Raw genomic sequence first — 13006 nt, 5'->3', positions numbered from 1 at the left:
ATAGATAGATAGACAGACAGACAGACAGACAGACAGACAGACAGATAGATGAGCAAGATGATAGATTGGAGACAGAGAGAGATAATTAATTAGATAGATAGTAAAGTAAGTAAGTAGATAGATAGATAGATAGATAGATAGATAGATATAGATACTGTAGATAGATAAATAGAACGAACATATATGAATATAGAGGGGAAGGAGTCAAGTAGGAGATGATTACAATGATAAGATATGTATACTAGTTTAAACAAGAATGTAATGTAATTGTTGTAAGGAAATTGTATTAACCACAAATATGCAGAAGATACTTGTACCCAGACAACACACTGTATAAAGAAAGGATGGAATGTTTGTAAAATGAAAAAAAAGTTTTTTACAAAAAAAACACACCATGAGAAGCTCCAGGGAAAAACTATTGATGGTGGGCCACCAAAGTCCATCTGATGAACGCCAGGGGTCACTCATGACTCATTGAGACCTCAATGGGATAAGAATGCCACCTTCCCTGACTGCCACTAAGATCAGATTCATTAAGGCAGAATATCTGGGCTGACTTGATACCTCAAAAGGGTTTATTTTTGTTGATGTTACCTTTTGAAAGTTGACACGCCATCGGTTTAATTAAGTCAGGTCTCCTCTGCCTCATAAATCCCTGTAATTCTAGGCAGGGGGTGTAAGCAGAATTCAGTCAGTGGACTCCACTGCAGTGTCACTTCCAAATTAAAACACCCACATTCCAGAGTGTTTTGAATTCTTCCTTCTCTTCTTTAGGACGGGAAGGTGATCGTTTGGGATGCCTTTACCACCAATAAGGTGAGTTGCTCTAGAATATCTTTCCCCAACAAGATTGGGCACAGTCTGAAGGGTCTGTTGGATGTGGGGAGAAGGGAGAGAAAATGCACCCTATTTTGTCTCGTTTTTTTTCTCCAAAAGTTTTATTAAGTAAATTATTAAAAACATTGGACGTGGTGTGATCGTCCTGAAAATCCTGTTTGTCATACATATTATAGCCTGGAATACATGTTTTATCTACATTTATACATCTATATATTTATACAATATTTTCTAGTTCTAATCAGCCATTCTACCAACCCTACTTTCTTTTGATTCTAGATCCTTCTTTTTTCCCCACCATTGATAGAATTTATCCCATACTTTATAGTATTCTGTCTCATCTTTCATTTTGAAAGTTAATTTATCCATCTCAGTGCATGTCCGTATCTTTTTTATTACTTCACTTGCATCAGGAATTTCTTTTATCTTTCCACTTTTGAGCAAAGGCTAAACTTGCTGCCATAATCACATGTATTATTAAATACATCTCCTCTTTATTGTATTTTTTGGTTTATATTCCACTTTATGCCCTACCATCTCCTTAAGCCACCTCTGGATTCTATTTTGTCTCACGTTGCATTGCTGCGTAAGGATGAAGACTCTCAAGTTCTGGTTGGCCTTGATGATATCCAACACCACATTTGTGGCTGGTGGTGTTGGGAATTGGCTACGTTTTGTCCCTGGGCCTTTTCTCTTAACATCTCAATGAGCTTCCCAGATTGTCCAGTAGCAAGGCTGGGTCAAGCGTTGGCTGGAGAGATGCAAGGAATGATTTGTATTTCAGGAGCATGCGGTGACGATGCCCTGCACATGGGTGATGGCATGTGCCTATGCTCCGTCTGGATGCGCCATTGCATGTGGGTAAGCAGAAGCCTCTTTAACGAAAGGTTATTTGAAAAAAAAATCAGTGTTTTCATCGTGACAAAGGGTGCTACTTTCTTCTCTTAAACCGATGGGTTTCCAAATGGAAATTTTTTAAAATATTGGCTGGATTTTAATATTGGCAGAAAGAGAAATGGTTTGGCTGCATGTATATTGTAATGCATATTAATATTTTTATCTTGCCCCTATTGCCAAACTCTGGGCACTATCTGAAAACATCAAAATAACGTGTATACAGTATTATGGTATAACACGCATCTTCATTTTAAGAGGAAATTTCACCCCACTCCCACCCCACGCGGCTTCAATCCACAGTGTCCCATTCGCTGCCTGCCTGCCTGCCTTAGTTTCTGGTTGTTTGGGAGCAGCTTCGCTGAGAATAATAACTATTCGCCTCTTTACTCAGCCGAAGCTGTTCGATTCAACCATTAACGAAGCAGGCAGGCAGAACGAGCACTGCGGGCGGGCGGGCGGGCGGACGGGGGGGGGTGGGGAGAAACGGCGCTTCAGGAAGCTGCGGCGACAGGAAAAGCTCCCCCGCTTCTTTGAAGCAGTTTCTTCCTGTGCTGGTGGAGGGCGAGAAGCGACTGAGAGAGCTGACCCAGAGAGAAGGACAGGCTCGTTGCTTCCTCCCTCCCCTTCTTTCATTTGTGTCCTTGATCCCCGATCCCAGCAGCATTCACCGCTTAACATATATCGGCGTATAACACGCATACATCATTTGCCCCTATTTTCAGGGGAAAAAGTGCGTGTTATACGCCGATAAATACGGTATATACAACAGAGGTCTCCAAACTTGGCAACTTTAAGACTTGTGGACTTCAACTTGGCCTATCTACGTTTGAGTTGAAGTCCACAAGTCTTAAAGTTGCCAAGTTTGGAGACCCCTGATATACAGTAATGGGATGGTGTAAAAAAACCTCCTCTAGTAAAATAACCCAGCCCAAATAGAAAACCTATAGAAGAATAAATAGGAGGAGACCCATCACCATTAAGTTTCAAAAGCCTGACTGAATACGATCATATTCACAATTACGGGTACATTCAGGCAGATCTTGAAGGAGACCTTGGAAATGAATGGGCAGGATCCACCTCTGGAGATATGGCTACCAAGACTGAGAAGATGTCTTTTCCTTTATATTTAGTTACCGTCAGTGGTGGGATACCGGTTCTGTGGGCATGGCTTGGTGGGTGTGGCAGGGGAAGAATACTGCAAAATCCCCATTCCCTCCCCACCCCCTAACCTGCTTTACAGCTCCGTTCTCCTGCGCAGGGCCACCAAAGAAGACCCAGCCAATCAGCTGGGGCTCAATGGGAGGCAGAGAATAGATGGGGGCGGGGCCAGTCAGAGGTGGGATTTTTGCCGGTTCTCCGAACTACTCAAAATTTCCACTATCAATTCTCCAGAACTGATGAATACCTGCTGAATACCACCTTCTGAGTACCACCTCTGAATACCTGCTGAATACCACCTCTGGTTACCGTGGTACCTCAGTACTCATTATTAATCGGTTCTGGGAGGCCTGACAAGTAGTAAAAATGACGAATGCTTAATATGTGGCCCTTCCTTTCGGCTACAAAGGATAGCGAGTCACGAGACAGCCGACACCACTTCTAGCTTCTAGCATGCCGAGTACCAAACAAACAATGAGTTCTGGGGCAAAATTTTCGCATCAAAATGAGTCGAGTCCCAAATTTGATGACCTCTAGAGAAGTCAAGTACCAGGGTAGCATTGTATTTATAGGTCACCTTTCCATCCATTGACCCTCAACAGAGCTTTCGGCAAATGTAATGCAATGATTACCAGTGAATTAAACAAAATTTACAAACAGAATGAGAAATAGGTCTCTAGAAGGACCTCCCACGATGCAGTTTCTGAAGGGGAAATGAGATAAGGAGAAGATGACTCTCCGTATATTACATCTCAGGTTGTTCAGGAATTCAAAGTTCCCATCTCAGATTTTCAATCTAGTCCAGAAATAAATTGATAATCCAGGAGCTTTGAGAGCTTCACGGTTGCAAGGCCCATACAACAAGCATAACTCAGATAACACCAGCAAGATTAAATAGGTCGGTTTTATTACCCAACCTGAATGTATGTATGTATGTATGTATGTATGTATGTATGTATGTATGTATGTACCGTGTTTCTCATATAATAAGTCCGGGTCTTATTTTTTTGAGCCCAAAAAATGGCTAGCCATCTTTTCGGGGTGACTTAATTCCCCCTTGCATCTTCGGGCGGGTGGCGACAGCTTGGATGTTGACCTCGGCGTTGGTGGGCACTTCGTATCGGGGTCAACGCAGGCAGCACCATATCCGGGTGTGCAACAAAAGTATTTCCTAACGGCAAGCCCCCCACCATTCCCTCATTTCGCATGTTTTAATATAGGCCTTAATATGGGGGAGGGGCTTAATTTCATTTCATGCCTATAAAACATGCTGGGACTTCCTATTGGGGAGGCTGTATTGTTGGAGAAACAGGGTATGTATGTATGTATGTATGTATGTGTGGTATTCAGCTTTGTTTGGGTATTTTCCCACGTCATTGTTTGTGCTTTTAAAGTTGTAGCAACGTTTGGCAGAATCTCATCTGCCATCATCAGGCTTCTGTATTGTGTTCGTCTGGCAGATGAAAGAACACAATACAGACGAACACAATACAGAAGCCGGATGATGGTAGATGAGATTCTGCCGAAACGTTGCTACAACTTTAAAAGCACAACTAAAATGACGTGGGAAAATACCCGAACAAAGCTGAATACCACACATGTAAGTACCCGCGAAAACTTAAGAAAACATATATATGTATGTATGTATGTATGTATGTATCTATGTATGTATATATATTTCAAAAAAGGACTTTCCTTCTCTTTTTTCCCCCTCCTGTTTTTAATCTAGTGGTCTGGATAACAAATGCTCAGTATACCCCCTGACCTTTGAAAAAAACGAGAACATGGCCGCTAAGAAGAAATCCGTCGCAATGCATACTAACTACTTGTCAGCTTGCAGCTTCACTAATTCTGATATGCAGGCAAGTACATCCAACGTGCATCTTGTTGTTACTCTTTGCGTTGGAAAAGTTGTGTAGTGCAGAGTGGCTTTCACAATCCCTTTAAAAACACTCATTTGTTTCTTTTGGGATAGGGATGGCTAAAATACTCCTTATGTTTCATAGAGGAAAATCAGAGTCACCCTTTTCTCGTCCCACAGAAGTCCACCTAATAAGGACTCCTACCATCATCTTTTAACGGCCCCCATAATCCTTTGCAAGGTGGAGTCTGGGCAACTGAATGGAGCTAGCGTTTGTTTAATGGCCGGATGCCCTTCCTGTCACCAATGCAGAGTTATATTCAGCCGATATATTCTCATTGTGCCCAGGGAGAGAAATATCTGCCTCTACCTAGAATCGAACTCGCAGCCTCCTGATTTTGAGATGAGAGCTCCACCTCTAGGCCACCGCACCACTCCTAATAAGGGCTCCTATTCTCCCCCTAAAAAAATAATAAAAAAAATAAAAAAAATATGGAAAAGCGAATTGCAAACTTTGAAAATCCTCCACTCCATTTGTGGATAGAAAAGTTGGCTTGATGGGTTTCTCCATAATTCTTCAGGAGGAGGAGAAGTTCTCCAAAAATATATATATATTTTTTTTTCAAGAGGCAGCTGGATGTCCTTTGTTTTTCCTTGAAGATGTTTCGCTTCTCATCCAAGAAGCTTCTTCAGTTCTGCACTGAACTGTCTTCAAGGAAGACCAAAGGAAGTCCAGTTGCCTCTTGAAAAAGCACCCTTGGGACACTCCAGTGAGAAGAGTCTGATAAATTTGTCTTCTCTTGGAACTGAATGAGGCTGGGGAGGCTACAGACCAAGGAAGAAAGGATTGCAAGGAGAATCTCCCACAAGCCCCTTCTCCATCTTCCTGCTAAATTCAGGGACGCTCCACTGAAGAGAACATTCGCTTAACCTCCTCTTTTTCTCTGAAAGAAATGCCCAAAGGTGCTTTTGATGCAAAATTGAGCACGGCATTAGCTCTTACTCGGTGTGCTAGCGAAATATCAGCTTGTCTATTCTGGGATGTGAGAGGAAATTGCTATTTCCCACTCCGCTGTTTCCAGGAATAAGCCCAAGATGACGGTGCAAGTCTATTGCTATGGAAACTAGTGTCACCCATCTACCTGTGGGCTCTTAGCGTATGAAACTCTAGCCTTGAGAGAGAGAGAGGAGGCTGGTGGAATAATTAAAGCCGATGCGATGCAGAGATGTTTTAGGAAATGGCCTGTAAGGAACGAGATGCCACCAACAAGAGAGTTCTAAATGAAAAGACCTCCCATTTTTCTAGACGTAGAGACATTCTTTTCAGCGAAAACGTGGCTTTTCTTTTTTTTTAATCTTTTCAGGGACAAATTCCAGTATAAAGGATGGAACTTGCTCTGATTTGCTGCTCCCATTTCAAACAGGAATTGTATCCCGTGGCTTCTTCATCCATTATCAGCACTCAACCCCTTTACCCCATTATGTCATCCGAAGCCAAGAAAATTAAGTTCTCGCTCTTACATATCTGTGTTTGATTTAATCACAGTGTTGACTGCACAGATGGGGGGGAAACAAAAGACCAAAAACACTCTTGTTTTTTTTTGTACACCCTGATACATGTTGCTCTCCGGATCCATGGAGACTTAACCTTAAGTGGGTTTGCCCCCTCAGTGGGATTTCCCCATGTATTTTACCAGGAAGCTTAGGTAGGGCAGGTTCAAAAAAAATCATCACCCTCCTAAGCATATGGTGAGCTAGGAACAGTGGGTGGTATTCCAGCGGTTTGGACCTGTTGGTGCAAACCGGATGTTAAAGTTACAGCTGGTTCGCCGAATCGGTATTTCAACCGACCGGCTGGCCCACTCCTCCCCTCCCAGGGGCCTCCACAAGGCCCATTTTGGATGGAGGTAAGTGCAGGGTATGCGCGGAGACTCTGGGAGGGGGAAAAACGGGCCTTCCAGAAGTCCGGAAATGGGCCTATTTCTGGCTTCCGGTGGGCCTCCAGAGCCCGGGGAAGGAGGCCTCTGGACCCTTGGGAGGGTGAAAACAGCCTTCCCCAGGCTCTGGAGGCCCACCAGAAGCCGGAAACAGGAAGTTCGGGCAGCGAACCGGTTGCTGGGATATTTGAATCCCACTCCTGGCTAGGAATCCATTGGCAAAGTCTATTTTGCTCTCCGAATTCATAGGGAGCTAACCCTAACCCTAGGTGGGTTTGCCCCCCTCAATGCAATTTTACCAGGAAGCGTATATAAGACGGGCTCAAAAAGCCAGCACCCTCTTAAGGATACTGATGCGCTACCAAGCCATTGGCCGTGTCCATTTTGCTCTCTGAATTTGTGATTTGATGCAAGTTTGAATGGCCTCTTTGTTTTTGTTTTTCTCTCCCCCCCAACCCCCAAAAGATCTTGACTGCAAGCGGTGATGGTACCTGTGCCCTCTGGGACGTTGAAAGCGGGCAGCTTCTACAGAGTTTCCACGGACACGGGGCGGATGTCTTGTGCCTGGATCTTGCTCCTTCAGAAACAGGGAGCACGTTTGTATCGGGGGTAAATCGAGCTTCCCTTTGCGCAGGATGGGGATTAATGGCCCCTTCGCTTAATGACCAGGTTCCCAATCCCAATTGTGGTTGGTAAACGAGGAATCTGATTACTGCTGCGGTTCAGGTTTGCGGACGGGGTGAGAGCATGAGGGAGATACTAACACTGTACAAAGATATTTCAAACAAACAGCATCCATTTTGTGATCTCTTGCGCTCATGATGTTGAGACTCTAGAAAGAGTGCAAAGAAGAGCAACCTGAGTTATTAGGGGACTGGAGGCTAAAACATACGGTGAACTGTTGCAGGAACTGGGCATGGCTAGTCTAGGGAAGAGAAGGACCAGGGGAGACAGTAGAGCAGTCGTCCAATATTTGAGGGGCTGCCCCAGAGAGGAGGAAGGGATCAAGCTATTTTCCAAGGCACCTGAAGGCCAGACAAGAAATAATCGATGGAAACTGAACAAGCAGATATTCAACCTGGAAATAAGGAGTTTTCTGACAGTGAGAACAGTCAACACATGGAACAGCTGGCCTTCAGAAGTTGTGGGAGCTTCATCACTAGAAGGCTTTCAAGAAGAGATTGGACTGCCACCTGTCAGAAATGGAGTAGGGTCTCCTGTTTGGGCGGTGGGCTGGACTAGATGACTTACAAGGTCCCTTCCAACTCTGGTATTCTATATTCAATGAAACAGCTTTGCCTTCAGAAGTTGTGGGAGCTTCATCACTGGAGGCTTTCAAGAAGAGATTGGACTGCCATCTGTCAGAAATGGTGTAGGGTCTTCTGTTTGGGCCGGGGGTTAGACTAGATCAGGGGTCTCCAACCTTGGCAACTTTAAGACTTGTGAACTTCAACTCCCAGAGTTCCTCAGCCAACTTTGCTGACTGAGGAACTCTGGGAGTTGAAGTTCACAAGTCTTAAAGTTGCCAGGGTTGGAGACCCCTGGACTAGATGACCTACCAATGTCCCTTCCAACTCTCTTAATCTAATCATTGTTTCCCTACATACATATATATATATATATATATTCGTACATACATACATATATATGTTTTCGTAGATTTTCACGGGTGTAGGTATGTAGGTTTTGGCGTGTTCAGGTCTTTTCCCATAAGATTGAGAGTATCTTGGCAACGTTTTGACAAGGTCTCATTCGCCATCTTCAGGCTGGTGCTTTTGGCTTCGTTCTTGTGCGAGCAAAGTGTGATCGGAGCTGCTGTCTCTCTATAAATGGGACCTCGTTGAAACATCGCCAAGATACTCTCAATCTTACACCGGAAAAGACCCGAACACGCCAAAACCTGCATATATATATGTGTGTGTGCGTGTGTATCAATCACAATATATAAATAATATATATATTGTTGTCGTTTATTTAGGGGTGTGATAAAAAGGCAATGATCTGGGACATGCGAACCGGACAATGCATTCAGTCCTTTGAAACCCACGAGTCGGATATTAATGGTGTCAGGTGAGAATCCTATTTTTGAAATGGTGCGTTGGTGCACATGTTGACAAAAATAGCTTTGTGAGCGGAGGGCAGAAGAAGGAGAAGCTGAAGGGATGGGCCTCTTAGGTCATCTCTCATCCAGTCTGCCATCCTCTGGACCCAACATGAAACTGAAGAACTTGTTGGGAAACACCCTGCCAGGCAAGGAGTGTAGGAGTCAAGCAGGGAAGTAGCCTCGAGTCATTGCATGGCTGCAAGAGGCATAGGGCTGACCTCCTTTAAGCTCCATGGGACCATAACTGTTGGTCCCATGGAGCTTAAAGGAAGAGAAGGTAAGCAGCCTGAGGAAAAATTCCTGTACTATAGGTGAAACACAATAAAGTAGTGAACTTGAACTTTTCACCCAGGAATCTGGTTGCTAGCTCCTGACAAGGACTGATCCACATGATCTTGGCTTGTCCAGTGTCAGTGAAAATCTGGGTGTGTGAGTCAATACGAGAATCTCCCTTACTCATGCTATTGTGGGCAGGGCCATTGCCTGGTAAAATCTTGGCATGATCAAGGGAAACTCCAAGGGCTCAGCTGTGTTTTGCAAAGATTGCCAAATATTGCTTCGAAAGTGCGCTGATGTCTTTTTCTTCCTCTTTGTGAAGGTACTACCCAAGCGGAGACGCCTTTGCCTCTGGCTCAGATGATGCCACAGTACGTTGCATTATTTAATTTTGAAAGAGACACATTCCTTCCCCACAAATGAAGGCTGAACCAACCAAGTGAGCCAGTGGTTGGGAATAATAAGAGTGCAAATTCCAGATCTTTTGTAGGACTCTGCCTGACATCAAGTTCCTAGGTCAATGAATGTTCTTCTAAAATTTTCCCATTGCCACCTGGTGGATGAATAAGACCTAGACCTAAGGATTGACAGTTTTTGACTTCCAGATGTTGCTCTTACAACTTCCAGCATCCCCTACTTACATTGGCTAAGACTTCTGGGAATGTAGTTCAAGATATGCATGTGGTTATTTCCTTGGCCAGCTTACCTAGAGGGGCTCCGAATTCTTTTGTCTCTCTGTCCTTATAGAATCTGAACCAGGACTTTAAGATTCCTTCTTAGCCTTGGAATTTCTCCAGGGATTTTAGCTCGGGTCTTTCCATCCTCGCTGCTCTTGCAGGGTTAACATGGAATAATCCACAGATGTTTTGCTCTGGACTCCTGGAGGAAGGGGGGCAAATCAATAAACCAAAGAATTATCCTGAACAAATGGGTTGAATGTAATATCTACGAGCCAAACCACAGCTCTGGAATTTATGTGGGAGGAAAAAAGTTACAACGACAAATGAGGTAGAAGAAGGATGGAATGTTATTGAAAGCTAATTTTAAATGTTATTTATTAGCTTGTTTTGGACATCCTGTCCCCATCTTTCCATGCCAAAAGATTATTCCAAGGTGGTGTAAAAAATGCTATCGCAACAAAAATAAGCTAAAATAATAATCTCCCAAGGCGACTGAGGGACTTGAATAGGGAAAAAGGATGGCTGAAATAAAAGCATACTTGTACTTTCTTAAAAAGGAGATGTGTCCTCTTGGGAAACCACTTCATAATTTACCTGGTCAACCAAAAAAGGTCAAGGTGGGCTTCTTTGGTAAGGCAATGCATTAGTTGAGGTACCAAACGCTCACAGTCAAGAATGTGCTTCCAACGTCAGTTTCTTAGGGCAGCCTCTTTCCATTTCAATTTATCTTAGGCAACTTCCAGATGTATGGCCTTCTGTTGCCAGAATTCATTGGGCAGAACCTCCATACATGGGAATTCTGGAGATTGAGATCCAAACAGCTTCCAGAGAGACAGCTTAGGGATGGTGACTCTAGAATGATCAAAGAAACTCAAGGAATCCATGGGAGTTGAAGCCCAACAAACGTCAACGTAACTTATCAGGGTGTAGGCCACAGTATTCAGGTTTATGTAGGTTTGTTGGCATAGCTAAGATGAGAGGCGCGGTGCCCTAGTGGTGAAGTCACTGCTTCACACTCAGGAGAGTTCAATCCCAGGTAAAGTGGCAGATATTTCTCTCCTAGGGCGCGAATAAAAAAATATCTGTTGCTGTGAACTCCACGTGCTGTCAGGAAGGGCATCCAGCCAGTAAATGCTCAGCTCCATCCAGTCCGTTCCAACTCTACCCCTAATTAAGGGATTACAGAGTTGTAAGGGAGTTTTACTGGTAGGGCTAAAAACTTGTGTACGGTCATAGCATTTAAAAATGATCTAGATAATGAATTTTCCTTTTTTTTTTTTTTTCCTTCCCTTCTTCTTGAGTGCCGTTTATATGACCTCCGAGCAGACAGAGAGGTGGCCATTTATTCCAAAGAAAGCATCATCTTCGGAGTGTCCAGCGTGGATTTTTCTCTTAGTGGTAAGATGTGAATCCTGATGTATTTTCTTTTCTCATGGAAACTAACAAGGAGGAGAACTAAGTGTGGTCTCCTTCCAGTTTAGCTTGGCTGGCGATAGCAGCAAAGCGATTCCATCAGTGAAGTTAAACTCTTCCAGACCTTGAGACTTAAAACAGTCGCTCACTGGGTTGGTCCTTCAACTCTAGGTGTGTTTCTCTCGCTTAGAAAAATATATATATATGAAGTTAACTAGCGAAAGGTGTAGCATTTTCTTGATTTGAGTTTAATTGCTCAAGGTGGAGGTTGCACGAACTTTTTCTTTAGCCCAGTGAACTCACTCGGGTAGGTGAGTAGGGTGAGGTTTATTACACGGAAGTAAAACTACCAGGTCATAAGATTGGAACAGTTGAGCTGAGAATTACAGCTTTGTTGTGCTTAATGGTTGCTGGCTGAAGATCAGTTTTTCATTTAGAATTTCAAGTGGTTTTCTTCTGCTTGTGAATCTGTTTGGGAACTTTGATTGATTGGTTGTGCCGACAGCCTAATTGATTGATTGTGTCATCAGCATAATGCTGTGATTCAGAATAACAGCATAACAGAATTGGAAGGGACCTGAGAGGTCTTCTAGTCCGGGGTCTCCAACCTTTTGGACCTCAGGGACCACCAAACTCATCATTTTAAATCCCGCGGACCAGAGACCCTGGGAAAATCCCCCCAAAAGTCTGCAGGAAAATTCCCCAACCCGTTTTCCTACCGATCGATCATTCTTTATTTGGGATCGCAGGATACCGTCTCCAGCTCCATTCTCAGGGGGGAGAGAGGAAGAGAGAGACTTTTGGCTTCATGCAAGGAAAGCAGCAGAAATCTTTCTCTCCTCCAAACTCCGCCAGAAATGAGTCTTTGTGAGACTTGTCGCGCCGGCGCAGCCTCTTGGAGCAGGAGGACTTGCAGGGTCCCAAAGACTCATTTCTGGCGGAGTTTGGGGGAGAGAAAGAAAGACTTTTGCTGCTTTCCTTGCGTGCAGCCAAAAGCAGAAGAAGGAAGCGGAAAGAAGCAGCCCGGTGGCCAGGCAAGGCCCGTGGGGCGAGTGGGGCAAGTTCCCCACCTCTGCCCTTTCCCCCCTCCCCTCACTATCTCATGTTGTTCACATTGAAAGCGACGGAAGCCTTGTGTTCCCGTGGGCCATGTGGGCGGTGCAGCCTTGTGTTCCCACACAGCCTGGATTAATTGCTTTTGGGGGTGACATTTCTCTGCAGACCACCCAAATTTTCCCACCAGTTGGCGACCACTGTTCTAGTCCAACCTGCTCCAGCAGGAAGCCTACACCATTTCAGGCAAATAGTTGTCCAATCTCTTCTTAAAATCCTCCAATGTTGGAGCATTTCACAACTTCTGGAGACAACTCGTTCCACTGATTAATTATTTTCACTGTCAGGAAATTTCTCCTTAGTTCTAGGTTGCTTCTTTCATTGATCAAATTTCCATCCGTTGCTTCTTGTCCTGCCTTCAGGTGCTCTGGAGAATAAGTTGACCCCCACCCTCAACCCCTTAGATATTGGAACATTGCATATTGGGACCTGTTCTGACCAGCGTTTTGTCCACAGGACGTTTATTATTTGCGGGCTACAACGACTACACCATCAACGTTTGGGATGTCCTGAAAGGCTCTCGCGTCTCCATTTTGTTCGGCCATGAGAACCGCGTTAGCACGTTGAGAGTTTCGCCCGACGGGACTGCGTTTTGTTCTGGATCGTGGGATCACACTCTACGGGTAAGGATGCAGTCTCCCAATTCTTTCTCTCTCTCTCTTTTTCTTTCTTTAAGTTCAAAGGAGAATCCCTGTCATGAAGCTAACCATTGTTTGATGTTTTTCTCCAC

At 44.2% G+C, this 13006-nt stretch overlaps 1 protein-coding gene across 5 annotated transcripts in view; it reads left to right on the top strand.

Annotated features, from left to right (window-relative positions):
* The window catches only part of GNB5 (G protein subunit beta 5), a 35622-nt gene that overhangs the window by 13213 nt on the left and 9403 nt on the right, over nucleotides 1-13006 (top strand). For all 5 annotated transcript variants that reach the window (XR_015750818.1, XM_087972895.1, XM_087972896.1 and 2 more), the window contains 8 exons: nucleotides 775-816; nucleotides 1622-1698; nucleotides 4622-4754; nucleotides 7156-7299; nucleotides 8669-8760; nucleotides 9393-9441; nucleotides 11052-11148; nucleotides 12733-12899. Coding sequence is in view for 4 of the 5 variants with exons in the window: in XM_087972895.1 (XP_087829021.1) it covers nucleotides 775-816; nucleotides 1622-1698; nucleotides 4622-4754; nucleotides 7156-7299; nucleotides 8669-8760; nucleotides 9393-9441; nucleotides 11052-11148; nucleotides 12733-12899 (801 nt within the window). In the remaining variant the exon portion in view is untranslated. The remainder of the gene's footprint in view (nucleotides 1-774; nucleotides 817-1621; nucleotides 1699-4621; nucleotides 4755-7155; nucleotides 7300-8668; nucleotides 8761-9392; nucleotides 9442-11051; nucleotides 11149-12732; nucleotides 12900-13006) is intronic.

This window comes from Notechis scutatus, chromosome 11, assembly GCF_049901735.1.
Source record: "Notechis scutatus isolate UNSWTSFEM ecotype Mainland chromosome 11, rNotScu1.2, whole genome shotgun sequence".
Lineage (NCBI taxonomy): Eukaryota > Metazoa > Chordata > Lepidosauria > Squamata > Elapidae > Notechis > Notechis scutatus.
The sequence above is the reverse complement of the archived record's forward strand: the minus strand, read 5'-3'. Positions and strand labels throughout refer to the sequence as shown.